At 46.3% G+C, this 27,068-nt stretch overlaps 2 protein-coding genes across 5 annotated transcripts in view; both read left to right on the top strand.

Moving 5' to 3' along the window:
• VPS33A (VPS33A core subunit of CORVET and HOPS complexes) overlaps positions 1-23,622 on the top strand; it is a 40,266-nt gene extending 16,644 nt beyond the window's left edge. For 3 of the 4 annotated variants that reach the window (XM_055236974.2, XM_063614686.1, XM_055236975.2), the window contains 8 exons: positions 714-888; positions 8,241-8,434; positions 10,512-10,638; positions 13,397-13,464; positions 14,696-14,833; positions 17,264-17,401; positions 20,219-20,387; positions 20,763-23,622. In XM_055236974.2, coding sequence (XP_055092949.1) covers positions 714-888; positions 8,241-8,434; positions 10,512-10,638; positions 13,397-13,464; positions 14,696-14,833; positions 17,264-17,401; positions 20,219-20,387; positions 20,763-20,944 — 1,191 coding nt within the window. In that variant the 3' untranslated portion in view covers positions 20,945-23,622. The remainder of the gene's footprint in view (positions 1-713; positions 889-8,240; positions 8,435-10,511; positions 10,639-13,396; positions 13,465-14,695; positions 14,834-17,263; positions 17,402-20,218; positions 20,388-20,762) is intronic. The other variant, XM_055236978.2, reaches the window with a different exon arrangement.
• A 3,009-nt stretch (positions 23,623-26,631) lies between these two features.
• LOC129459790 (uncharacterized) lies at positions 26,632-26,766 on the top strand. Its single transcript, XM_055236998.1, has one exon. The coding sequence runs from the start codon at positions 26,632-26,634 to the stop codon at positions 26,764-26,766; it is 135 nt and encodes a 44-aa protein (XP_055092973.1).
• Positions 26,767-27,068: the final 302 nt, after the last annotated feature.

The raw sequence follows: 27,068 nt of genomic DNA, 5'->3' as shown, positions 1-27,068 counted from the left end.
CATGTTCTCATCTGAGGCAGGTGACACTCCACCTTCCCATTTCAGCTCTCAGACTGCAAACAAGTGTACTTTTCACAGTCTCACTCATATTTTCCGCACGTCTGTACTTTTTTTTGGTGATTTCACTTTTTAAAATGGCCCACAAACGTAGGACTGAGGTGCAGTCTGGTGTCTTGTGCACAAGAAGGCTGTGGTGTGCCTGGCAGAGACATTACATGTGTCAGAGACGCTTCGTTCAGGCACGAGTCACAGAGCTGCCGGCTGTCAGTTCAGTGTGAGTAATCAACAATTATGTTAAGTCAGGCATCTTTAAGCAGAAACACATATGAAACTGGGTTATGTATTGATCAGTTGACAGAAATGTTGAGACCAGAGGCTCCCAGGAACCTAAGTCTGCGTTTCTCCCAGGAACAGTGGTTCCATCTTCGCTAATTTAGTGTTTGCAGTGACTTCATAGAACATAACTACTGTGAATCACAAGAATAGACTGACCTGATTTTATGCCTCATTAGCAAATGGCAGCTGCCTTGGTGCAAGTGTCGGGATGGGTGCCAACAGCAAGGTGCTTTTCTAGAGCTGCTTATTTCTAAGCAATGCACGCTTCCAGTTTTTCTCCTTTTTTACTTTTTTTGATTGTCTTTCTGGTTTTAGACAAATTTTAAAATCTGCTCGTTCCCAGGGGGGCCCCACCTCATCCAATGTTTTGTTTCCAGCAAGTGGCCAATATGATGATCAGGATGAAGAGAGAGTTTACAGGAAGCCAGAATTCGATATTTCCTGTTTTTGATAATCTCTTGTTGCTTGATCGGAATGTGGATTTATTAACACCTCTTGCCACTCAGCTGACATATGAAGGACTCATTGATGAAATTTATGGCATTCAGAACAGTAAGTACGTGACTTCTGTTTTCACTAATAGGTAATATGAGAAGAGTATCCTTTGTGGAGGCTACTGTTTGTATATATTGCACACTTAAGCATAATTTGTAGTCAGAGGTCCAATTTTAATGATTCAGAGTGTCCTTTTTGTAAGCAATTTAGCGACATATAAAACTTTTCTAACCCTTGGCCAAAGAAAACCCAAAGCCTAAGAATGTGCCTTGAGGAATCATTCCAAAAAAGGGGATCAGTGAGGTTTGCATAAGAGTTTTGATTTCCATTTTCTTACCAGAATTTTCCAAACAATCTCAGTGGTTGAGTACATTATAAAATATTATGGAACCACCTGGGCACGGTGGCTCACACTTGTGATCCCAGCACTTTGGGAGGCCAAGGCAGGCAGATCACTTGAGGTCGGGTGTTCAAGACCAGTCTGGCAAACATGGTGAGACCCCCGTCTCTACTAAAAATGCAAAAAATTAGCCGAGTGTGGTGGCACGTGCCTGTAGCCCCAGCTACTTGGGAGGCTGAGATGGAGGAATTGCTTGAACCCGGGAGGAGGAGGTTGCAGTGAGCCGAGATAGCACTGCTGCACTCCAGCCTGGTGACAGAGCGAGACTGTGTCTCAAAAAAAGAAAATATTATGGAACCATCAAAATAATAAATGTGGAACATGAAAAACTGCATAGCCATGCCTATTTCAATTAGAAGTTGTTATATATGTGTCTGCGTATGTATGTGTGTTCCAAACTATATTTATATTTATAAAAAGTAACTAAGAATACCATAAAAACCGGAAATAACTAGAGGTGGAATAATCAGACCATGCCTCCAAAGGGTCAGTTTTTAGAACGCTGCTTCCTTTACATAGAAATCAGAGAACCCTTAAAACAATAAAAATACTGACCTCTGACTTTTCAGACACTAGGATTCAATGACATCTGAGCAAACTGCAGTTGTCAGTGACACAAGAGTTGGCCGGAAGTTTAGAGCCCAGGCATGTCCTTGTCCCCTGTGAGCAGAGGCCAAGGGTCTCCCACAGAGGGCACTGGCATTTGTGATGCACACATCCTTGCAGCCAGCAGTAATTGAGGAAGGCGGCGGAAGCAGTGGCGTTTGTGCTGGGTTTGGAAAGAAGCGGAGAATTTAGACGGAGATCCTCGGGCAGGGGCAGTCGGCATCATACACAGAGTCATGACGAGCCAAGCAGCGTGGTTGAGTGGAGTGCATGGCTGAAAAATACTTTAGAAAAACGGCTGGTAGGCTGGGCGCGGTGGCTCACGCCTGTAATCCCAGCACTTTGGGAGGCCGAGGCGGGCGGATCATGAGGTCAGGAGATCGAGACCATCCTGCTAATGTGGTGAAACCCCGTCTCTACTAAAAATACAAAAAATTAGCCAGGCACGGTGGCGGGCGCCTGTAGTCCCAGCTACTCGGGAGGCTGAGGTAGGAGAATGGCATGAACCCAGGAGGCGGAGCTTGCAGCGAGCCGAGATTGCGCCACTGCACTCCAGCCTGGGCGACAGAGCAAGACTCCGTCTCAAAAAAAAAAAAAAAGAAAAATGGCTGGTACAGAAGGTCGAGGCCACTCTGTGGAAGATGTGGATGGCTGGTTAGAGCTTGGCCTTGGTGGGCGATTAGGTAGATCACAAGCATGTTTGGTTTGGCTGGTTTTGGCCCACATGATATTTATTTCTGTCAGCTTTAAAATGTGATACATTTTAAGTAATAATCCTGAATTATGCCATGACGAAAAATATTGGAAGCACTGGCAAGAGGCCACGCTCCCACTGGTGGCCAGGACCCACTGTCTCTAGAGCTCCCTGCCTCACCACAGACCCATACACCTGTCTCAACCTGGCCTTCTTCCTTTGTCTGCATAGTCCCCAGCCTGTATTACTATCCTGAATGAAGTCACAGGGAGCCAAGGGAAGGCCTGAGGAGAGGGATGTGTAAGAAAGATGAGGCCGGATGCGGTGGCTCACTCTTGTAACCCCGGCACTTTGGGAGGCCAAGGCAGGCAGATCACGTGAGATCAGAAGTTTGAGACCAGCCTGACCAACATGGTGAAACCCCATCACTACTAAAAATACACACACACACACACAGCTGGATTTGGTGACGCATGCCTGTAGTACCAGCTACTCAGGAGGCTGAGGCATGCGAATCACTTGAGCTTAGGAGGTGGAGCTTGCAGTGAGCCAAGATCGCACGCTGCACTCCAGCCCGGGCGACAGAGTGAGACTGTGTCTCAAAAAAATAATAAAATAGGTGAAAATTTTTTTAATATTTAAAAAGAAAGAAAGGAAGGGAGGAAGGGCCTGCAATTCAAAGGGAAACGGACTCATGGTTGCCAGGACTACGGGAAGGGGATGGGGAGTCACCACTTACTGGCTACAGGGTTTCCCTTTGGGATAAAAAAGTGTGGAACTAGATACTGGCTGTGGTCCTACCATGTTGTATATGTACTAAATGCTACTGGATCATTCACTGTAAAACAAAGTAGTAATTTTTATATTATGTGCAATTTACCACAAGAACGGATGAATGAATGACGTGGGTGAGGGGATGGAGAGAGAGACGTGAGGAGGCGTTTCCACACGTGTGGAAGGTCTTTAGTGATAAGATTGTAAAAAGTCTTTTTATTATTGTTATTTGTCAAAAAAATGGCACCTTTAATACTTTTTAAAACTCTATTTATTGACAGAGGAATTTATTTCAGGAGAGCCCTGTGCTGGGTCGTGGGTGGAAATCAAAGAAACAGGGTGGTCCCAGAGCATGTACCACCCAGGAAGGCATGAAAGAAGAGCTCTGAGTTCAGGATGGGGACTGGTGGGGGGAGAGGCGGCCTGGGAGTTGGCCCAGGGGACAGCTGTATAGGAGAGGTGATAGGTATGCGGGAAGGGATTTTCCAAGAAGAGAAAAAATATATGTAAATTCCCAGCCTCCTTGTAGCAAGTATTTTCGTAATGTAAGTCGAACATTGATTAAGAAAAAGATTGGAAAAATAGAAGAAAACATAGGTCCCTTATTATCCTCCAACCTTACCCCACAGCCCTGTGGCCCCAAACCTTGGGACAACAAGTGTTAATATTGTGGTGTTATTTCCTAGTCTTTTTTTTCCCCTTGTATAGTTTATTTTAGTTAACAAAAAATGGAATCAGGTTGTACAAATAGTTTCAAACTATTTGATTTGGTATGCTAATGAGCATTTTCCCATTGTATGCATACTGTAATCGTTACATTAAAATCCACAGTATAGGCCAGGCATGGTGGCTTACGCCTGTAATCCCAGCGCTGTGGTAGGCCAGGGTGGGCCAATCACCTGAGGTCAGGAGTTCGAGACCAGCCTGACCAACATGGTGAAACCCCATTTCTACTAAATACAAAAAAAATTGGCCGGGCGCGGTGGCTCACGCCTGTAATCCCAGCACTTTGGGAGGCCGAGGTGGGTGGATCACGAGGTCAGGAGATCGAGACCATCCTGGCTAACACGGTGAAACCCTGTCTCTACTAAATATACAAAAAAATTAGCCGGGCGTAGTGGCGGGCGCCTGTATTCCCAGCTACTCGGGAGGCTGAGGCAGGAGAATGGCGTGAACCCAGCGGGCGGAGCTTGCAGTGAGCCGAGATCGCGCCACTGCACTCCAGCCTGGGCGACAGGGCAAGACTCCGTCTCAAAAAAAAAAAAACAAACAAAAAAAAAAAAAAAAAAATAGCCAGGCATGGTGGCGGGTGGCTATAATCCCAGCTACTTGGGAGGCTGAGGCAGGAGAATTGCTTGAACCTGGGAGGTGGAGGTTGCAGTGAGCTAAGATCATGCCACTGCACTCGCCGAGTGCTCTGCCCGCCTCAGCCTCCCGAGGTACTGGGACTCCAGACGGAGTCTCGCTCACCCGGTGCTCGGTATTGCCCGGGCTGGAGTGCGGTGGCGTGGTCTGGCCCTCGCGGCAGCCTCCGCCTCCCAGCCGCCTGCCTTGGCCTACCAGGGTGCTGGGATTGCAGCCCCTGCCCGGCCGCCGCCCCGTCTGGGAGGTGGGGAGCGTCTCTGTCCGGCCACCCATCGTCTGGGAGGTGAGGAGCGCCTCTGCCCGGCCACCCACCGTCTGGGAAGTGAGGAGCGCCTCTGCCCGGCCACCCACCGTCTGGGAAGTGAGGAGCGCCTCTGCCCGGCCGCCCCGTCTGGGAAGTGAGGAGCGCCTCTGCCCGGCCGCCCCGTCTGGGAAGTGAGGAGCGCCTCTGCCCGGCCACCCACCGTCTGGGAAGTGAGGAGCGCCTCTGCCCGGCCGCCCCGTCTGGGAGGTGAGGAGCGCCTCTGCCCGGCCACCCATCGTCTGGGAAGTGAGGAGCGCCTCTGCCCGGCCACCCATCGTCTGGGAAGTGAGGAGCGCCTCTGCCCGGCCACCCATCGCCTGGGAAGTGAGGAGCGCCTCTGCCCGGCCACCTATCATCTAGGAGGAAGTGAGGAGCGCCTCTGCCCGGCCGCCCCGTCTGGGAAGAAGTGAGGAGCGCCTCTGCCCGGCCGCCCCGTCTGGGAAGAAGTGAGGAGCGCCTCTGCCCGGCCGCTCCGTCTGGGAGGTCTACCAGGGAGGCCAGAAGCAATGTGGGGGCTGGACGTGGTAGCTCACGCCTGTGGTCCCGGCACTCTGGGGGGCGAGGCGGGTTGATCACTTCAGGCTAGGAGTTCGAGACCAGTCTGGCCAACTTGGCGAAACATGAAAAATACAACAGACAAACCAACCAACCAACTCAGTGACAACAAAACAGGTCTACCCTGGAGTCATACTCTAATTTTTTCTATTTTCCTCCCTTTCTGATCCTTTATCCCACTTTCTTTTTCTTCCTCTTCCTTCTCCCTCTTCTTTGTCAAATAGAGGATTGAGTTATTATCACTGATCCATATAAAGTCCCTCTGTCATTTATTTTAACTCCCACCCCCCATTTCTATTCCCCGACTTCCCATGTGCAACCTTCCTAATATGTTTGATACGCATCTTTTTGTTTGTATGTATCTTTAGAAAATGTTTATTGTTTTTGTGTGCAAAAAAAATTAATAAAAAAAAAAACAACAAAAAAAAAACAAAGAGAAAGATGTTAAAGTGGATTGCATTAGTGAACTTTGGAATGCAGGGAAGTTCCAAAGTAGCACTCCTCATCTCAACTCTGTGACTGCTGAACATATTAGTCAGCAGTGATACTTCCCTGAACTTTGACTTGTTCTGGCTTTTTCTTAGGTTGACACCTCTTTGTAAGCAGAAGCAATAGAAGGGCTGCTGAACATATTAGTCAGCAGTGATACTTCCCTGAACTTTGACTTGTCCAGGCTTTTTCTTAGGTTGACACCTCTTTGTAAGCGGAAGCAATAGAAGGGCTCCCTTTGTACTTGGGAACATGCCACTTATATAACTTCAGGTTACTGTGGAGACAAATGACTCATGTTTTCTCTCTCTTTCAAATTATCTTTATTCCACAAAGCCAATAAAGAGACTGGGATTTTCATTAAAATTTAAAAAAAAAAAAAAAAGTGGCTGGGCACAGTGGCTCATGCCTGTAATCCCAGCACTTTGGGAGGTTTAGGTGGGCGGATCATCTGAGGTCAGGAGTTCGAGACCAGCCTGGCCAACATGGTGAAACCCATCTCTACTAAAAATACAAAAATTAGTCGGTGTGGTGGGAGCGCCTGTAATCCTGGCTACTCAGGAGGCTGAGGCAGGAGAATCACTTGAACCCAGGAGGTGGAGGTTGTAGTGAGCTGAGATTACGCCACTACACTCCAGCCTGGGCGAGAGAGCGAGACTCCCTCTTAAATAAATAAATAAATAAAATAAGACAGAGAGAGAGAGAGAGATCCTCCCACCTAAGCCTCTCAGAGTGCTGGGATTACAGGCGTGAGCCACCGTGCCCAGCCTACATAAGATTTTTTTCATGTATCAGATTATTTTCTTTCCCTGGATTCCCTGATGCAGGATTTTTGGGGTGAAAGGCACTTGGTACATGTTGCCCAATTGCTTTACTGCAGAGTTACACCAGCTCCATGCCATCCGTAGTTCATGAGCACATGTGGGGTGTTCCAAGGAAATAGGGACTCACTTGGCTTGGCAGGAGCAGAGTAGGGAGAAGGAGATTAAGGCTACTTCGTAGAGGAAGTGGATACCATGCTAAGGAATTTGGAAGCTTATTCTAGATCAGGGTGTACAACTTTTTCTATAAAGACCCAGATAGTAAGTAATTTAGGCGTTTGCTTGTTACACAGTGCAGGTCATACAGAGGAACCTCCTTGTCTCTGTCATTGTAACGTGAAAGAAGCCATAGACAATACAAAAAGAATAGCTGTGGCCATGTGCCAACAAAACTTTATTTGCAAAAACAGAAAGTGGGCTGGGCGTGGTGGCTCACGCCTGTAATCCAGCACTTTGGGAGGCCCAGGAGGGTGGCTAACCTGAAGACAGGCGTTCAAGACCAGCCTGGCCAACATGGTGAAACCCTGTCTCTACTAAAAATACAAAAAAATTAGCTGGGCATGGTGGTGGGTGCCTATAATCCCAGCTACTCAGGAGGCTGAGGCAGGAGAATCACTTGAACCCAGGAGGTGGAGGTTGCAGTGAGCCGAGATCATGCCATTGCACTCCAGCCTGGGTGACAAGAGTGAAACTCCATCTCAAAAAAAAAAAAAACAAAACAAACCCAAAGTGAACAGAGTTTGGTCCTCAGACCATAGTTTCTAATTCTTGTTCTAAGATGGCTTTTAAACTATTTTGGATTCCAACCCACAGTAAGAAATGTATTTTATATCATGACCCAGCACATACATACATGTATGTGTGTGCATGTTAAACTGAAACAAAAGTTTTATTAAAAAAAAAAAAACGAAGCCACCACTAGCTTCTCTAGCGTCGTGTGATAAGCTTTTGTATTTTCTACTCTGTGCTGTTTTTGGTACTGTTGTTTTGTTTTGGTTTCGTTTGGTTTTGGTTTTAAGATGCTACTTGCAACCTACCAGCTTGATTTCATGATCCACTAATGGAACATGAGCTACAATTTGAAGAAACACTAAAAGTCAATGGGGAGATCCTTGAAAGTTTTCTGAGTGGAAAAGTGACCTAATCCCTGAATAAGTTGAGGAAGTAGACATTGCTGCATGTGGTTTATATAGGTGCCCCAAAGATAATTAGAACTGTGGTATCAGTATTAGAGTCACTACTCCCTGTACTTTGATCATGGAAAATCAAAAGCTCAGAGCTGTGTGTCGTTTGCCATCTTCCATTTTCTCCTGAGTTGGAAATTCTGTTTTGTGCTTGGCCGCTGGATTGGTTCTTCCAGTCATTGCACACAGGTGCTTATTCCCTTCCACTGCTGCTCAGGTTATGTGAAATTACCTCCAGAGAAATTTGCGCCTAAGAAACAGGGCGATGGTGGTAAGGACCTCCCCACGGAAGCAAAGAAGCTGCAGCTGAATTCTGCAGAGGAGCTCTATGCTGAGATCCGAGATAAGAACTTCAACGCGGTGGGCTCTGTGCTCAGCAAGAAAGCAAAGATCATCTCTGCAGCATTCGAGGTGAGGCAAGTTTTGGGTGTCATTCTGCAGCTCTAGGCCTCAGGTAGATGCCCACCCCTGAGTGGAATAAGAGCTCCAAAAATATGTAGCCATTAAACCAGGCTTCAATGCAACTTTTCTCATCTTCAGTAACTGCAAATTCAGTATTGGAAGCTCTGAGGTTTTCTTTCATTTTAAACTTTCTCAGACCCGCGTTGGGTAAAGCTCTTTTTATGTGGAGGGTAGGTGGAGGTGCAAGTGTGTGCAGTTTACAGACTTCCATCATAAACATTTGCTTTATCATCTTTTAAATTATTTCCTACCTTGCTTAAGAGGAAGCCATCTGTACTATAAATAAAGGATCCTCTATAATAGAACTTGTGGTTCATGCCGAAAACTCAAGTTTAGCCAGTGTGACTGTGGCAGGGGAACTCAGCACATGTGGCGGGTGATAATGAGACTGAAATCCCCAGCAACCCAGAGCTTTGAAATTGGTGGCTTCATTATCACCTTCCTGCCTCCTCTTGCCCGTTCACTAGTTTATTCTTGCTCAGGCTCCTTTTTGAAACATGGGAATTCAACAAGATCATAAAGTCTGAATATTTCGACTTTGGAAACATAAATGGGAAGTTTTTGAAAAGGAATTTTTCACTGAGTATGTAGTTCTAGATTTTTTTTTGACAGGATCTCGCTTTGTCTCCCAGGATGGATGTAGTGGTACAATCACGGCTTACTGGAGCTGCTACCTCCCAGGCTCAAGCAATCCTCCCACCTCAGCCTCCCGAGTAGCTGGGACCACAGGCACATGCCATCATGCCCGGCAGAGTGTTTTGTTGTTTTTTTTCTATAGAGATGGGGACTTCCTGCATTGCCCAGGCTGGCTTGGAACTGGTCCATGTAATTCCAGATTTTATCTTTCTCAGGAATTATATTCATTAATTGATTTTCATATTTCTGAGGTTACTTTTGGTTTAAGTTATTAAATTTTGCCAAAAAATATTATCATCACCAAGCTAGGTTTGCTTTGTTCATAGACTATACTCAAGACTAAGGTTCAGGCCAGGCACAGTGGCTCACGCCTGTCATCCCAGCACTGTTGGAGGCTGAGGCAGGAGGATCGCTTGAGCCCAGAAGTTCTAGACCAGCCTGGGCAACACAGCAAGACACTGTCTCTACAAAACTTTTTTTTTTTTTTTTAACTAGCTGGGCAGTGGTGTGTGCCTGTAATCCCAGCTCCTCAGGAGGCTGAGGTAGGAGCCTAGGAAGTGGAGGCTGCAGTGAGCTGTGATGACACCACTACACTCCAGCCTGGGCAACAGAGACCCTGTCTCAACATCAAATAAAAGACTGAGGGTCAACAGAAAAAATGGATTTTTTCCTGTTACATAGGAAACTTTTCCTCTTTATGGTACCCTCTAAACATAATTTTTTGTCTTAGTTTTTTACTCAGAAATTTGTATGGTTTATATAATACTATCTTTCACCAATATTCAGATGTCCACAAAATACTGACACAGTGTTTGAGCTGGTACATTGGAAGACAGATTCTGAGGCATTTGCTTCTCTAAAAGAAGTGCTAATTCAGGAGACAGGCACCATGAACTCTATTATTTCAGTGATATATATACTTTTCTGTTTTTTTATGTAATGTTAGAGCTGTGTTTGCCCTGATTTATTTGTATTCCATTCTTCCTTTCTCATTAATATAAATGAAACATCCTCTGAGCAATACAAAAAACAGAACACTTAAAATATGGGCCAGGCACGGTGGCTCACGCCTGTAATCCTAACACTTTGGGAGGCTAAGGTGGGTGGATCACCTGAGGTCAGGAGTTCGAGACCAGCCTGACCAATATGGTGAAATCCTTGTCTCTACTAAAAATACAAAAATTAGTTGGGCATGGTGGTGGGCACCTGTAATCCCAGCTACTGGGGAGGCTGAGGCATGAGAATCACCTTGAACCTGGGAGGCGGAGGTTGCAGTGAGCCGACATTGCGCCACTGCACTCCAGCCTGGGCAACAGAGCGAGAGTCCTTCTCAAAAAAATAAAATAAACTATCTTCCCTGCTTGAGGCACTGCTCTCTTGTTTATTTCAGGAAAGACACAATGCTAAGACCGTGGGGGAGATCAAGCAGTTTGTTTCCCAGTTGCCCCACATGCAGGCGGCAAGGGGCTCGCTTGCAAACCATACCTCAATTGCAGAATTGATCAAAGATGTCACTAGTGAGTATCCTTTGTAATGATTGTTTCAGTCTGGGGCTACTGGCACATACAACGTTTGACACCTAGGTCATCAACACCACAATGCCTCTTTGGGAGAGTCAGCTCTGTCTTAATACCACGTGTTCTTCTCAGTGTTTTTTGTTTTTTTTTTTTTTTTTTTTTTTTTGAGACAGAGTCTCGCTCTGTCGCCCAGGCTGGAGTGCAGTGGCGCGATCTCGGCTCACTGCAAGCTCCGCCCCCCGGGTTCACGCCATTCTCCTGCCTCAGCCTCTCCGAGTAGCTGGGACTACAGGCGCCCGCCACCACGCCCGGCTAATTTTTTGTATTTTTAGTAGAGACGGGGTTTCACCATGGTCTCGATCTCCTGACCTCGTGATCCGCCCGCCTCGGCCTCCCAAAGTGCTGGGATTACAAGCGTGAGCCACCGCGCCCGGCCGTCTTCTCAGTGTTAATGAAGTGTACATATGTTAATAGTTAAGAATATTCCAGGCGGGGCATGGTGGCTCATGCCTGTAATCCCAGCACTTCCGGAGGCCAAGACGGGCAGATCACTTGAGGTCAGGAGTTTGAGACCAGCCTGGCCAACATGATGAAACCCCATCTCTACTACAAATACAAAAATTAGCCAGGCACAGTGGTATGCATCTGTAGTCCCAGCTACCTGGGTGGCTGAGGCAGGAGAATCACTTGAACCTGGAAGGTGGAGGTTGCAGTGAGCCGAGATCACGCCACTGCACTCCAGCCTGGGTGACAGAGTGAGACTCCATCTCAAAAAAACAAAACAAAAACAAAGAAAGTTCCATTTGTTGGCCAGGCATGATAGCTCACACCTGTAACCCCAGCACTTTGGGAGGCTGAGGCAGGCAGATCACTTGAGTCCAGGAATTCAAGACCAGCATGGGCAACATGGCAAAACCGTATCTTTACTAAAAATACAAAACTTAGGTGGGCATGGTGGCACATGCCTGTAGTTACAGCTACTCAGGAGGTTGAGGCATGAGAATCACTTGAACCCTGGAGGCAGAGGTTACAGTGAGCTGAGATCACGCCACTGCACTCCAGCCTGGGTGAGCGAGACTCCATTAAAAAAAAAAAAAAAAAAAAAAAAAAGACTGGGCACGGTGGCTCATGCCTGTAATACCACAACTTTGGGAGGCCGAGGCGGGTGGATCGCCTGAGGTCAGGCATTCGAGACCAGCCTGGCCAACATAGTGAAACGCAACACCATCTGTACTAAAAATAAAAAATTAGCCGGGTGTGGTGGCAGGCACCTCTAATCCAAGCTGCTCGGGAGACTGAGGCAGGAGAATTGCCTGAACCGGGAGGCAGAGGTTGCAGTGAGCCAAGATTGCACCACTGCACTCCAGCCTGGGCGACAGAGCAGGACTCCATCTCGAAATAATGAAAGAAAGAAAAAGAGAAAGAGAGGAAGGGTCCATTTGTTAACTCAAATTTTTTCATTATTTATATGAAGAATATTTGGAATATAGATAAGAGAAAAAAATTATCCGTAAGTTTTTCATCATAATTTGAGATGGTTAATTTTTTTAGTCTAGCTTTTTTCCTTTTTTTGAGACAGAGTTTCACTCTTGTTGCCCAGGCTGGAGTGCAATGGCACAATCTCAGCTCACGGAAACCTCCGCCTCCCCGGTTCAAGCGATTCTCCTGCCTTAGCCTCCCAAGTAGCTGGGATTACAGGCACATGCCACCACGCCCGGCTTATTTTGTATTTTTACTAGAGATGGTGTTTCACCATGTTGGTCAGGCTGGTCTCAAACTCCCAATCTCAGGTGATCCACCTGCCTCAGCTCCCAAAGTGCTGGGATTACAGGCATGAGCCACCGCTGCCAGCGGCTTTTTTTCCTTTTTTGAAGGATTACTTACTGGCGCATATTCTTCCCTTGAATACTCTGTGCAGAATTGGTACAAAGAGTATATGTTGAGTATTTTGAAAGAGCTCAGAAGACGTCTATTAAAGCAGACATGAGTTTGTTCATTACAACACAGGGCTGTAAAAGCTGAGTAGGAGATTCTTTTATGAAGTATACTTCGAATCTTAAGTAAATCACAGTTATTGAAAAATCAGTCCTTTGTTTCCCTGTTCATAGGAGTGGAAACCAGTTGAAATTGGGTTGAACCTAATGATGAAAATGAAATGTTCTTGAGAAATTAGCTTTCATTCATACTGACGCTCATTCTGGGGACTGTACCAAAATCCTAAGGATACAAAAGAGTGCACTTGTCGACTATATATAGTGTAACTTAGGAGTGCAGAGGCCTAGGGTTTTCCATGTTTCCTAAAAGATTTTCTTCAGGTGATGACTTGAACTTACTGCTTGCTTGCTTTTTTGCATAATGTCTGGTTTCTTTTCTTTGGAGACAGAGTCTCGCTCTGTTGCCCAGGCTGGAGAGCAGTGGCGTGATCTTGGCTCACTGTAACCTCCGCCTCCCCGCCTCAAGTGATTCTTGTGCCTTAGCCTCCCGAGTAGCTGGGACTACAGGTGTATGCCACCATACCCAGCTAATTTTTGTGTTTTTGCTAGAGATGGGGTTTGGCCATGTTGGTCAGGCTGGTCTTAAACTCCTGGCCTGAAGTGATCCACTCACCTCGGCCCCCCACAGTGCTGAGATTACAGGTGTGAGCCACCGTGCCCAGCCACATGTCTAGTTTCTGAATCGTGCTGTGTGTATAAAAGCATGCCACTCAAGTAAATTAACATTTAATTTCTAAGTTGCAAATTTGCTAATTTCATTTTAGCTTCTGAAGACTTCTTTGATAAATTAACCGTGGAACAGGAGTTTATGTCTGGAATAGACACTGATAAGGTATGTGGACAAAAAAACCTCTTTAACAAGTAATTGAAAGCTTATTAAACCTCAGATTATAGCCAGAAAACCAACTGCTTTGATTCCCATGCCTTGCCTACTTTTTTTTTTTTTGAGACGGAGTCTCACTCTGTCGCCCAGCTCGCTCTGTTGCCCAGGCTGGAGTGCAGTGGGACAATCTCCACTCACTGCAAGCTCTGCCTCCCAGGTTGACGCCATTCTCCTGCCTCAGCCTCTGGAGTAGCTGGGACTACAGGCACCCACCACCACGCCTGGCTAATTTTTTGTATTTTTAATAGAGATGGGGTTTCACCATGTTAGCCAGGATGGTCTCGATCTCCTGACCTTGTGATCTGCCCACCTTGGCCTCCCAAAGTGCTGGGATTACAGGCGTGAGTCACTGCGCCCAGCCACTTAAATATTTTTAAGAGCAAATGCAAAATGTGCCGGTGTAGATTTTATCAAGTAACAGATATTTAACATTATTCTGTGCAAGACACTTTCTGCCATACATGGCAAGATGAGACCCGGCCCCTAAAATCAAATCTTTTTTAAGACTGTATTAGATAAATTAAGGTATTTGCTCTTTTGAAAGAGTTTCTTATATAACTCCTTTAAATAGCTCTATTAACAAATTTTAAATTATTCACTTTATGAAAATTCCTAACATAAAACAATTACTGATACTTTTTGCTAGATTAGTTGTTGATACTATTGAAATGGAGTAGGCGTCTGGTAGCCTCTCAGAAGCGTGTCCTTAGAGACAGATGTGTCCAGACAGACATATGGAGTGACCAATTGTATTCTCAGCGGCCTTGGGCTCCAGTGACACTGTGTGTGTGTGTGTGTGTGTGTGTGTGTCCGTCCAGTGACTGTGTGTGTGTGTGTCCGTCCAGTGACTGTGTATGTGTTGGCCAGGGTATATGTGGCTGGGGCTAGCAGAGCTATTTCAGCCTTGGGCTCCAGTGACTTGGCCTGATCACTCTGTGTGTGTGTGTGTGTGTGTGTGTGTGTGTGTGTGTGTGTGTTGGCCAGGGTGTGTATGTGGCTGGGGTTAGCAGAGCTATTTCGGGGAAGGGCTAGGGACTGTGGAAAAATAACTCATTTTCCCGTGTATCTCCTTTATTGGACTTTGAAAAATAATAATAAACGTCAAGTTAAGTTCCTAAACCATGTAGTGTGTGTGTGTGTATGCAAATGTATATGTATATGTATGCTACTTTATTTCTAGGTCAACAATTACATTGAGGATTGTATCGCCCAAAAGCACTCGTTGATCAAGGTGTTAAGACTAGTTTGCCTCCAATCCGTGTGTAATAGTGGGCTCAAACAAAAAGTTTTGGATTATTACAAAAGAGAGATTCTCCAGGTGAGTATATTTTTAAATTATTAATTTGTCAAGGGGGACAGCAACTTTTTAAAAAATACTTCATGGGCCAGGCACAGTGGTTTACGCCTGTAATCCCAGCACTTTGGGAGGCCGAAGCAGGTGGATCACTTGAGGTTAGGAGTTTGAGACCAGCCTGGCCAACATGGTGAAACCCCCATCTCTACTAAAAATACAAAAATTAGCCAGGCATGGTAGCATGCACCTGTAGTCCCAGCTATTTGGGAGGATCAGGCAGGAGAATTGCTTGAACACAGGAGGTGGAGGTTACAGTGTTTCAAGATCACGCCCCTGCACTCCAGCCTGGGCAACAGAGTGAGACTCTGTCTCAAAAAATAATAATAAAAAGTTTAAAATTAAAAAAATAAAAAATACAAAGCTGCCATTTTGGTATCTTGTTACCACTGTTGTGTAAATTTTTTAACACCTAGAGGAATTGGTCTTGGTAGTCATCACTGTTTATTGTATTTGTGTGATAATAATAGGTAACAGGCTGGGCACAGTGGCTCACCTCTGTTATCCCAATATTTTGTGGGGCTGAGGCAGGAGGATCACTGGAGGCCAACACCAGCCTGGCACCATAGCAAGACCCTGTCTCTACAAAAAAAAATACAAAAATTAGCCAGGCATGGTGGCTGTGTCTGCAGTCCCAGCTACCCAGGAGACTGAGTGAGGAGGATTGCTTGAGCCCAGGAGTCCAAAACCAGCCTGGGCAACATAACTTTTTTACAAAAAGTAAAAAATAATAATAATAGGTAACATTTATTGAGCATTTACTATGTGCTAGGATCTATTGGAAAAACTTTGTGCATTTATTTGTTTCATCTTCACAATACTTCCTTGTTAACTGTAGTTACCATAGCAACAACAACAACAACAGATATTCACAACAGCCCTGTGAGTTAGATACTGCTATCGTCCCAGTTTTACACGTGAAAAACTGAGGCACAGACTAGTTTAGGTAACTCACCCAAGGTTACCTGGCTGGTAAGTGGTACAGCCAGTGGTAAACCAGGCAATTTGAGTGTAGCGTCCATGTTCTTAACTCGGCAATTATACCATGGAGGAAAAGAACTTTCTGCAAATTTCTGATGACAGTTGCTTAGCAGGTTTACTTAAATTAAGCCTGTGTTACTTATAATAAGGAAAAGGCCACTCTTGTTTTTGAAAAGTCTCCCCTTTGTTTGAAAATGACTCAGGTAGTATTTATTTGCTGTTACCAGTGACAGTTAAGTACATTTTTATTAAAATTGAGTGCTCATTAATTTTTTGTTATTGTCTTTTTTTAAGTTATGCATCCTTGTGTAAGAGTCAAATAATGCAGAAGTACACGGAGCAAAATGTGAACGTCCCCTGTACCTTGCTCATACCCCAGTTTCCCTCCCCAGATGTGACCAGTGTCAGCAGTCTGGTTTGCTTCCTTCCAAACTCCATTCTTTGCATTTAGACAGAATGTTTCCATACACAGACTTCAGAGCGAGACTGACTGGATCCAGGTTTCAGCTCTGCTCTTCACTAGCTGTGTGACCTTAGGCAGGTTATTTAAACATCTCTGTAAAATGAAGATAATGATACCTACATCATGGGGTTAGAGCCAGGATGACTGAGTTAATGTATGTAAGTGCTTAGACCAGAACAGTGCCCAGCTCATAGAAAGTATTTTATAAGTGTTGGCTACTTTTAAAAATTTATTTATTTTTTGAGACAGTATCTCACCCTGTTGCCCAGGGTGGAGTGCAGTGGCACAGTCTTGGCTCACTGTAACCTCCTAGGTTCAAGCAATTCTCCTGCCTCAGCCTCCCGAGTAGCTGGGATTACAGATACCTGCCACCAGGCCCAGCTAATTTTTGTAGTTTTAGTAGAGACAGGGTTTCACCATGTTGGCCAGGCTGGTCTCAAACTCCTGACCTCAAGTGATTTGCCCGCCTCGGCCTCCCAAAGTACTAGGATTACAGGTGTGAGCCACCGTGCCCAGACCTTGGCTACTTTTTAAAAATAGAAATAATATCCTACTCTACATATTACTGTTTTTTTAAATATATTCTGGAGACCTTTCTTATCAGGATGTGTACATATGCCTTACTCTTTTTTAGAGCTAATTATATCCCTTATAAAAATATACTATCATTTATTTGATGCTCACTTAGATGGGGTCCATAAATTCTGACTTTAAAATAAAAATTTTAAATTTCTCTTTGAAATAGTGAGCTGAATTAATAGTAACAGGCAAGCAGTTTTAGGACAAGTTTCATCCCTTCACCCTGTCCTCTGTGCCCATCCACTAACATTGCCAGACTTTGGTAACATGTCCTGCAGTACAAACCAAATTGATTTGTTGGAAGTGCCCTTCTTTGAAAATTGCAGAAATCCTTTTCTTGATCTGACATCAAGGCCAAATGACTTCCCTTGCAGACATACGGCTATGAGCACATATTGACCTTACACAACCTGGAGAAGGCCGGCCTGCTGAAACCGCAGACAGGGGGCAGAAACAATTACCCAACTATACGGAAAACATTACGCCTCTGGATGGATGATGTTAACGAGCAGGTAAGCCACACTTCTGCACCTCGTCTCAGCTTAGGGACTGGTTAGATCATCCAGGTGACAATACATGCTTCTGAACCTACACATCTGCCTTGCTTTCTAAAAACAATTTTCTAATGTTTTTGAAAAAGTAATGCATGCATGTATTGTATCCATCAGAATCCTAGAAGGACACAGAGAATGCTCTTAAACTGGGGAGTTTCTGGAGAGTTTAATAAAGATGTGGGCTGGGTGCGGTGGCTCACGCCTATAATCCCAGCACTTTGGGAGGCCGAGGCGGGCAGATCACTTGAGCTCAGGAGTTTGAGAACAGCCTAACTAACATGGGAAACCCCATCTCTACTAAAAATACAAAAATTAGCCCAGCATTGTGGTGCGTGCCTGTAATCCCAGCTACTTGGGGGGCTGAGGCAGGAGAATCGCTTGAACCTGGGAGGCGGAGGTTGTAGTGAGCTCAGATCATGCCATTGCACTCCAGCCTGGGTGACAGAGCAAGACTCTGTTTCAAAAAAAAAAAAAAAAAGATATAGGGCAGGCTCGGTGGCTCATGCCTGTAATTCCAGTATATTGGGAGGCTGAAGCATCAGATCGCTTGAGTCCAGGAGTTCGAGACCAGCTTGGGCAACATGGCAAAACCCTGTCTCTACAAAAAAAAATGGCCAATGGTGGTATGAGCCTTTAGTCCGAGAGGCTGTGGTTAGAGGATCACTGAGCCCAGGAGGCGGTTGCAGTGAAGCATGTTTGTGCCACTGCACTCCAGCCTGGGCTACACAGTAAGACTCTGTCTCAAATAAAGATGTGGGAAGAGTGGAGACCAGTAAGAGGCAGTGCGGTGGGGAGCCCTTGCTAGCCACGGCCTGAAGGGCAAGGAGAGGGGGGTATTCTAGAAACTTGTCTTAGAACCTGGAGAGAAGAGCTGTGGTGGGGCCATCTGGTGAGGTAAGGGGTGAGGGGCCTCTGGCTGAGGGTATGGTCAACCTCCAGCAGAGGAAGCCGGCCAGTGACAACCTCGTCCTCACACTGCTGCCCACTCTCCAGTTCACTCTGGTGCTTTGCCTTGGTCAGACCCAAAGAGAAGGCATTGGAGTGTGTTGGTGTGGGACCTACAGGTCCATCTCTGGGCATAGAGCATTGCAGAGAAGGGTGGAGAGTGTCTAGAGGAGCCAGTGGAGATGTCCAGTACTCGTAAACAAGCCAGCCATGGCTGGGCACGGTGGCTCACACCTGTAATGCCAGCACTTTGGGAGGTCAAGGCAGGAGGATCACTTGAGGTCAGGAGTTCAAGACCAGCCTGGCCAACATGGTGAAACCCTGTCTCTGCCAAAAAATACAAAAGTGATCAGGGCATGGTGGAGCATGCACCTGTAGGCCCAGCTGCTGTACTCAGGAGGCTGAGGTGGGAGGATCACTTGAGCCTGGGAGGTCAAGGCTACAGTGAGCTGAGATTGCACCGCTGCACTCCAGCATGGGCGACAGAATGAGGCCCTATCTCAAAAGAAAAAAAGAAAAAGGAAAAAAAAAGCTATGCAAAAGCAGGGCTATCAGGGCCAAGTGAGTTTCCTTCCACAGTTTCCCCTCAGAGGCAGCCACTGTGGCCAGTTTTTTATCTGTCCTTCCAGAAAGATTCTGTGCATATACATTTTTACATAAAGAGTGCATATTCTCTACTGTTGGTCTCCAAAGTGGGGTGCACTTTGCTTTACATTTATTACTTATTCTAATGTTTCTAAATTTCAGTCTTTTTTGGTTTTTCATAAGGGACTTTATTAGGCTGCCTCTTGTGACAAAAGCTCATTAACTAGACAGTCTCCTCTGTCAGGAGCAAAATTGGATGATTTTTTCCCAGTGGGAAAATAGAGACCCTTAATGTCTAGAGTCTATCATGTACATATTAGTTCAGCTGTCTTCACTGTTCTGACCTTTCTGACTCTGGACCCACCTACCACTTAACAAAGGATCTTGAAGGGTCTTCTGTGATCTTCCCCGTCTTTTTAATTTTTCTAAATTGCTACATAGTGGTTTTGAGGCCATACCTTATTTAATGATTTAACAGATTGCTATTGATAGAAATTCAGGTTGTTTCCAGTCTTTGCTATTACATGCAGTGTTGCAGTTAATATGTTTATTCTTTGGTCTATTATCTTTTGTTCTGCAAGCACCTCTGTAGGATTAATGCCTAAAAGTAGAATTGCTAAGTTCAAAGGTTATTGCACATCATTGCTCAGCTAGGGAGTGCCAAGTTCCCTCCAATATGTTTCATGCTGGCCGGACGTGGTGGCTCAGGCCTGTAATCCCAACACTTTGGGAGGCCGAGGCAGGTGGATCACCTGAGGTCAGGAATTCGAGACCAGCCTGGCCAACATGGTGAAACCCTGTCTCTACTAAAAATACAAAAATGAGCCAGGAGTGGTGGTGCACACCTGTAATCCCAGCTCCTTGGGAGCCTGAGACAGGAGAATTGCTTGAACTCAGGAGGCAGAGGTTGCAGTGGGCCAAGATTACGCCACTGCACTCCAGACTGGGCGACAGAGCCAGACTCTGTCTCAAAAAAAAAAAAAAAGTTTCATGCCAAGCCAAATAATTTTTCATCTTCTGTACCTAGAGTTGCTTTGAGTGGCTTTTCAAGATTTGAGTCAAAATTGAAGCTCTGGCTGCTAAAAATTGAGCCCAGCTAGGGTGGATTAGAACAGGGCATGGCAGGGGTGGGGGTTGTATATCTTTAAATCCAAATCAAATAATTTTGGATTACCCAAAAGGCCATAGTCAGGTAGCTCTAAGTCTCTGTATCTATAGGGTTTTTGTTCTTTAATTATCTCACAGAACCCCACGGACATATCCTATGTGTACAGTGGGTATGCCCCGCTCAGTGTGCGGCTGGCCCAGCTGCTTTCCCGGCCTGGCTGGCGGAGCATCGAGGAGGTCCTCCGCATCCTCCCAGGGCCCCACTTTGAGGAGCGGCAGCCACTGCCCACAGGACTGCAGAAGAAACGTAAGTCCCAGTCCCGCGTCTACAGATAATTATGTGCTGTTAGTGTGGTTTTCAGGTATTGTACAGTTGCTTTGTAAAATACTTAATAAAGCACTTAGGAGTCAGAATTAAATATACCTCTTTTGTTCGTTGCTAATGTATATAGTAAGCACTCGAATCGGATTATTCCCTGAGGGGTAGCAGCTTTCAACTTCTGTGTTGAGAATCTCAGAAGTTAGAAAAAACGTTGAGATCAAAATCAGTATTCTTAGGTTTCAGATGAACTGTCTGGATGAAGACACTTGTTTATTCTTATGAATGATAAAATGTTTGAAGAGGTGGGAAGACAAGCATTAATAATAAATAGTTTTTAATTCTGAAATGTTTAAATTTTAGGTCAACCGGGAGAAAACCGAGTGACTCTGATATTTTTCCTCGGGGGCATAACCTTCGCTGAAATTGCTGCCCTGCGATTTCTCTCCCAGTTGGAAGATGGAGGTACAGAATATGTCATTGCCACCACTAAACTAATGAATGGAACCAGTTGGATAGAGGCTCTGATGGAAAAACCTTTCTAGGGTGTTTAGAGGAGACTTAACAAGTGTACTGCAGAATAAACTGCCTCTTTGAAGAAGTTGCTGAAAGGAAGTAAAACCCCATAGAAGAAACATGGGAATACAGAATATATTCTGGGGTCAGCTTCTTAAATTATACTACTCTTTACTGCTTTCTCGTTCTCTTTTGTATTCCTTTTTGTTTTTCTCCTTTGAGATGGAGTCTTGCTCTGTCACCCAGACTAGAGTGCAGTGGCACGGTCTCACCTCACTGCAACCTCTGCCTCCTGGGTTCAAGCAATTCTCCTGCCTCAGCCTCCTGAGTAAATGGGACTACAGGCATGCACCACCACACCCGGCTAATTTTTGTATTTTTAGTAGAGATGGTGTTTCACCATGTTGGCCAGGCTGGTCTCAAACTCCTGACCTCAGGTGATCCACCCGCCTCGGCCTCCCACAGTGCTGGGATTACAGGCCTGAGCCACCGTGTGCAGCCCCTAATCTGCTGAGGAAAGAAGAATAGAAGAAAATCAGCCTGAGTAAAAACAGCACTGGTTTCGAGTTTTCTAAGCTCAGGGTCTTCATCAGAGACCTCTGGAAATACATCAAGGATGATGGGGGTAGATAATCCATTCAGCCAGACAAACGGGGCCAGCTCTTAAAATAAGAAAGCTGAGACTTAGGAGGTGAAACTGAAAATAAAAAGAGAAAGTCCATCCTCTAATCCCCAGTGCTGTATTTCTTCAAGGCGCATCAGGCCTAGGACAGTGGTTAAGTGTTGGGAGCTGGAGATCATTTTATCACTGAGTTGAGATTTCTTTTTCCTGCAGAGTATGGGAGATTGTATTTAGGGTCATCAGTCGCTGTCGCAGCTGATCACTAAGGCAAGTTTGCTTCCTTCTACTTACAAAGCAGGAGGTTTAGGGGAGCTTCTTGCCCAGAAACAAAGTTTATGCTCTATGTGATCAGCTACATCTCTTTAGGTTCCATACTTATCAGGGGCTTTTGACAGGGAAGAATGTGATAACTGGGGATAAGCCTTCTGAGAATTCAGCCTTTGAAATAATTCAAAGACAGTTTCTTAGCACACACGTTAACTCCAGACACGGCAGTGGTGGATGCCTCCATTGAGGTTTCCATTTTCTCTTCTGTCCATCAAGGGCCCAACATCCAACTGGTCCCACAGTGAGCAGGGGCAACTCTTGCTTCTTCAGCATCTGGCCACTTCTTTTCCATGGTAACTGCCACCGTGTACTTTTCTGGCAGTCTGTGGCCACTCTGTACTCAGCTGAAAAAACTCTGTTTCAGCCCCCTCTCTGGTGACCTCAGCCTTCTCCAAGTGTATCTCTTGATGATCTTGGAGACCAGCAGCCACAGCTGCTGCTACTTCTGCAGGAGACTGTCAGGCTGTGGTGGGGGGGCAGGGATGTTGGAGGAGAAGTTGGAAATCCGTGTGTTCCCTGCCTCTCTGCTGCTCCATCTCAGCTTCTGGAGGAGTTAAGGCACCAAGGGCACCAAGTCAGGTTGGCGGCTTTGCTGTCCTTGCCCAAGCCTCCAGCAAAACTAGCTGGTCCCCTGCTTTGCTGGGTCCCAGCCAGGTGTGGTTTTGGTTATTTATTAGTAACCACACATTGTTTTTCCCCACCTATTTCATTAGTGGAGTTTTGTTTTATTTTTGTTTGTTTGAGACAGAGTCTCACGCTCTTTCCAGGCTGGATTGCAGTGGTGCGATGTTGGCTCACTGCAACCTCCACTTCCCGGGTTCAGACGATTCTCATGCCTCAGCCTCCTGAGTAGCTGGGATTACAGATGTGCACCAGCACACCTGGCTAATTTTTGTACTTTTAGTAGAGACGGGGTTTCACCATGATGGCCAGGCTGGTCTCGAACTCCTGACGTCAGGTGATTGGCCCACCTCGGCCTCCCAAAGTGCTGAGATTATAGGCGTGAGCCACCGCACCCGACCCATTAATGGAGTTCTGATGGGCACGGTGAATATTATTAATGAAAGAGAAATTCTGTATACTTTAAAAAAAATCTCTTTAATAAAAGAATGAAGGGTGGCAGAGATAATAATTGAAAGATTAGTTTCTCATGGAATTAATTTGGCCTTGATATTCAGTATTTGGAAATGTCTTCAAGAAAACCATTTTCATTGTAGAAAATCCGTTTTCAAATACTTGTTATATCCCAGGGAGATTAGTTTATACCATCCACCTCAGGCAGTCATCAGCTGCTTTAGAGAATGAAATCCACCCTGCCCCTCCATGTTTTTGGTTCCTGGGACTCAATTCAAGTCTGGTCAAGTCTCCCTGGCTGGGGATTCTGTCCTGGGAACAGATACTCAGTTGTAATCTCATGTGTCTGCACTCACCCAAGACTCTATATACTTGCTTGCTCAGAGCATAGTTAGGTCAGCTCCTAAAAATGCATTCAGCAGAAGACTGAAAAACTTCAATTGCTTCATTTGTATGCAAATAGAAAATGGTAGATAATTATGTATTATACGCCTTTGTGTAAGTTCATTTAATACTTGAAGCAGTCTTTGTCTCAAAAGAGTATGCCTTTACTGAGAAAGGATATGTGAACGGTACATTTATTGTTGGGGAGAGTGGATTGTTTACATCATGTCTGGACTTTTGTCTAGTTGGGTAGACAGTTCTACACCAGCAGCCCCCTTAATAAAGAAGTCTACACAGACACTGTTTTGTGTCTTGCTATACAGTGTTGAATTCTAACCAACAGAGAATTAAGTGTTTTGTAAATTGTGGAGCAAAAGAGTAATGGTTGAAAGAGGGATGATTTAAAACAGCACATTTAATTCTCAGAGAAAACTGGGACAGTCTTATTTTGAGTTCTGTTTCATTCAGATCTGCCCTTACTGCAAATGGATTATGATTAAGCATGATGTGTTGGTAGTCTTGTTCTCAGTTGTACACTAAAGACCAGCCTGTCACCAGGAAGAAGTGTTTGTATTGAGCAGAGTTTAATTCAAGAAGAAATTATTTTTTTGAGATGAGGTCTTATTCTGTTGCCCAGGCTGGAGTGCAGTGGCACACCAGCAGCCTTGACCTTCTGGGCTCAAGCAGTCCTCCTGCCTCAGTCTCACGAGTAGCTGGGACTGTAGGAAAGCACCACCACACTCAGCAATTTTTTTTTCTTCCTCTTAGAGACGGGGTCTATGTTGCTCAAACTCCTGGCCTCAAGAGAAATAATTTTTTTCTTTTTTATTAAATTTATTATCTTTTTAATTTTCTGTAGAGATGGATCTCACTATGTTGGCCAGGGTGGTCTCAAACTCCTAGCTTTAAGCAGCCCTCCTGCCTCAGCCCCACAAAGTGTTGGGATTATGGGTGTGAGTCACCACACCAGCTGAAATACTCTTTTTAAAATATCAAAATGACCTGGATGTCTAAAGCAGACAGTAAGAGGGACTACGATAAAGATGGTGAGGCAAAAAAATGCAGACATCACATAGATGGTCTTCTTTAGACTGAATTTATTGTAGAGTCTGATGTATTCAGTCATGTGGTTTAATGATGACATCCTATAGAAAATAGAGGATACCTTTTTTGTCAGACAACAGAAGAAAAAGGCAGTTATTTAAAATTTCTCAGATTCTTTTATTTCTAAATGGATTAGTGTGAATTTCAAGCCACATAATGATTCTTAGCTTAAGTTACTCCGTTGCTGTAAAACACCCAAAATCGGGTGGTAACAAGGGGCTGCAAAGGCTAGAACACTTAACTGCCTGGAGACATCCATTTGAAGGATGTGAGAGTTAAAAGGGAACAGAATCAGGCCTATTTTTAATAGCCTGTCTGTTTCATCCATTATTTTGGTGTGGAGGAGGGTATCAATCTCAGCTGTACTCCGTTTCCACTAGGTAGGACACGGAAGATGACCAGTTCTCTGGGGGAGTAATTACTACTCACTGGCTTCCTGAGCAGCTTGATAATGTTCTGCTCCTGTTTTCAGCCTCACTGTGGCGAAGGCAATAATTTGATAATAAGAGATCCTGATTAAATTAAGCAGCCATTTGCTTCTGGATGATGATGTTGATAAAAGGGTTGATGTCCACACTGCCTGCTCTTTTCAAAGGTCAGAAAACAGTCTTGAACTAAAAATTACTGCAACAAGCAAAATAATCAGAAGCAGCATAGTTTATGCTTTCGTTTCCTTTGTTGTTGCATCTGGGAAAGTGTCTGTTCTTTGCAGAAATCCTCACTGGCTCCTTTTGCCTCACATTGTGAGGAGGTGAAACTGGAAGTGTCACATTGGGAAGGTATCTGTATAATGAGTCTGTAAGCTGCAAAACTCTTTGTAAATCGGAATCAAGCACTCAGGAGATCTCGGTCACTTAAGCTTGGTTCTCACACCCGTGCATGCTTGCACTTGCGTGTTTTTTAAGACAACAGCTTTTGCTTTAGTAGTTGGGCGGTCGCAAGTGAACACTGTCCAGTGGTTCTTCTGGTGCCCAGACTCGGAGGAGATGGGACTGCTCTCAATGTGTTTGTTAGAAATGAAACTATTGGCACTAAAACCCCATAACCCCTTACAATGTTCAGAAAAAAACAAGAAGGGGCTTGAAATACCCACTAGTGTACCGCCTGCTCAGCCTATCTGGGTCTGTGAAACCACATCTGAGCCCTGTGGGCTGCGGCGGCGACACAGGCGGAGGGCGGGCAGGGTTGCCAGCGCCCCGCCTGGGCTGGGAACGCCTGTGCGCAGCTCCCTGAGAGCTCCGGGACCACGCGGAGGTTGTAATTGGTCTCTAGACCACACCTAGTTGTTGAGTGCCGCTGCTTGAAAATCTCAGTTCTGCCGAGATCGCCGAATACACACAAGCTACCTTTGGGCACCAGAGCAGACGGAACCGCGGAGCTTCAGGGTGGAAGAGTCGTGGAAACTTTGCCAAGTAAGTGAGGTGGGGAGAGAAGGAAGCCAGTGCCTGACACTGTGGGGAGTGGCTGGGCAAAGCAGCATTGGAGGTGCTGTAGGGTTCCTACTGTCTGATGAGCTGGTGTGGGGTTCTTAACTGTCTGATGCCGTCTCTGGTGTAAGTTAGCAGGGCTGGGGCAGATGCACAGAGCACAGTGGGGGAGGTGAGCCCAGGATCGGATTGATGCCCACCCACCACCTGGCACCCTGCAGTCCCAGCTGTCCAGAAGGCAAGCATGCCGGACCACAAAGCAGAGATCCTCCAGCTCTGCTGCTGGCAAGCCTTGGGGCCAGGGGACTCACAGAAGGGCAGGTCTGGGCCTGTGTCTTCCTCCTGCCCAAATGGGTCTCTCTCCCCTTCCCCTTCCAGCCAGGGCCGCAGCTGGGGCTGCAGCTTGAGTGACGGGAAAAGAAAGCTTTACTCCACCAGCCCATTAGCGGCACTCACAGCATTAAAAATGCAGGAGGTGGTGGGAGGAGCGGGCGGGCCGGGGAGGAAAACTCATGTAGCTGCAGGGCGTGGGGAAGAGCCGGGCTTCTGCCTCCTCAGCCCGGATCAGAGCCGAAGAACGAGGGCAGTTTGGGTTGAGGATTCTCCAGTGTAACCGAGAAGCGAGCGTCCAGGAGGCTGTTGGGGAGGTCGGCACTGTGCGCTTCCTGGCCTTCGTTTGCTGTTTCGAGGGCCAGGACCTCGTGCGTTCCCGTCCGCCCCTCTGGGACGGCGCCAGCCCGGCAGGTCGCCGACTGTCCCGGGGATCCCGCGCAGCGCGATGCCGACCTCGTCCACCGTCCACGTGCTGCAGCTGCTGCGGGAGCTGCTCGCCTTCGTGCTCCTCAGCTACACGGTGCTCATCGGGGCCCTACTGCTGGCCGGCTGGACCACTTACTTCTTGGTGCTGAAGTGACAGCGCTGCCGCCCGGCCCCGCCTCCCGCCCGGCCCCGCCTCCCGCCCGGCCCCGCCTCCCTAACTCACCAGGGAATTCCCTTCAAGCCCTGGCCGGAACTGAGTCCCCGCCCGCCCGCCAGCGACACGGCGCCCGACCCACCTCCGCGCCCTCAGGCCCTGCGTGTGCCCCGCCCCGCGCGGAAGTTCCGGCGGTTGGTTGCCTTGCGCGGCCGTTACAGCTGTTGCCCTAAGCCTCGTCCCCTTTCCCCCTGTCTGCCCAATCCCGACTGCTTCCTTGGGTGGGGGCGTGGCCATGGGGC

The sequence above is a fragment of the Symphalangus syndactylus genome, chromosome 13 (genome assembly GCF_028878055.3).
Source record: "Symphalangus syndactylus isolate Jambi chromosome 13, NHGRI_mSymSyn1-v2.1_pri, whole genome shotgun sequence".
In the NCBI taxonomy this organism is placed as follows: domain Eukaryota; kingdom Metazoa; phylum Chordata; class Mammalia; order Primates; family Hylobatidae; genus Symphalangus; species Symphalangus syndactylus.
The sequence above is the reverse complement of the archived record's forward strand: the minus strand, read 5'-3'. Positions and strand labels throughout refer to the sequence as shown.

Bases quoted from the DNA above. Each gene is read 5' to 3' on its own strand.
- LOC129459790 (XM_055236998.1), top strand. From the start codon at position 26,632: ATGCCGACCTCGTCCACCGTCCACGTGCTGCAGCTGCTGCGGGAGCTG.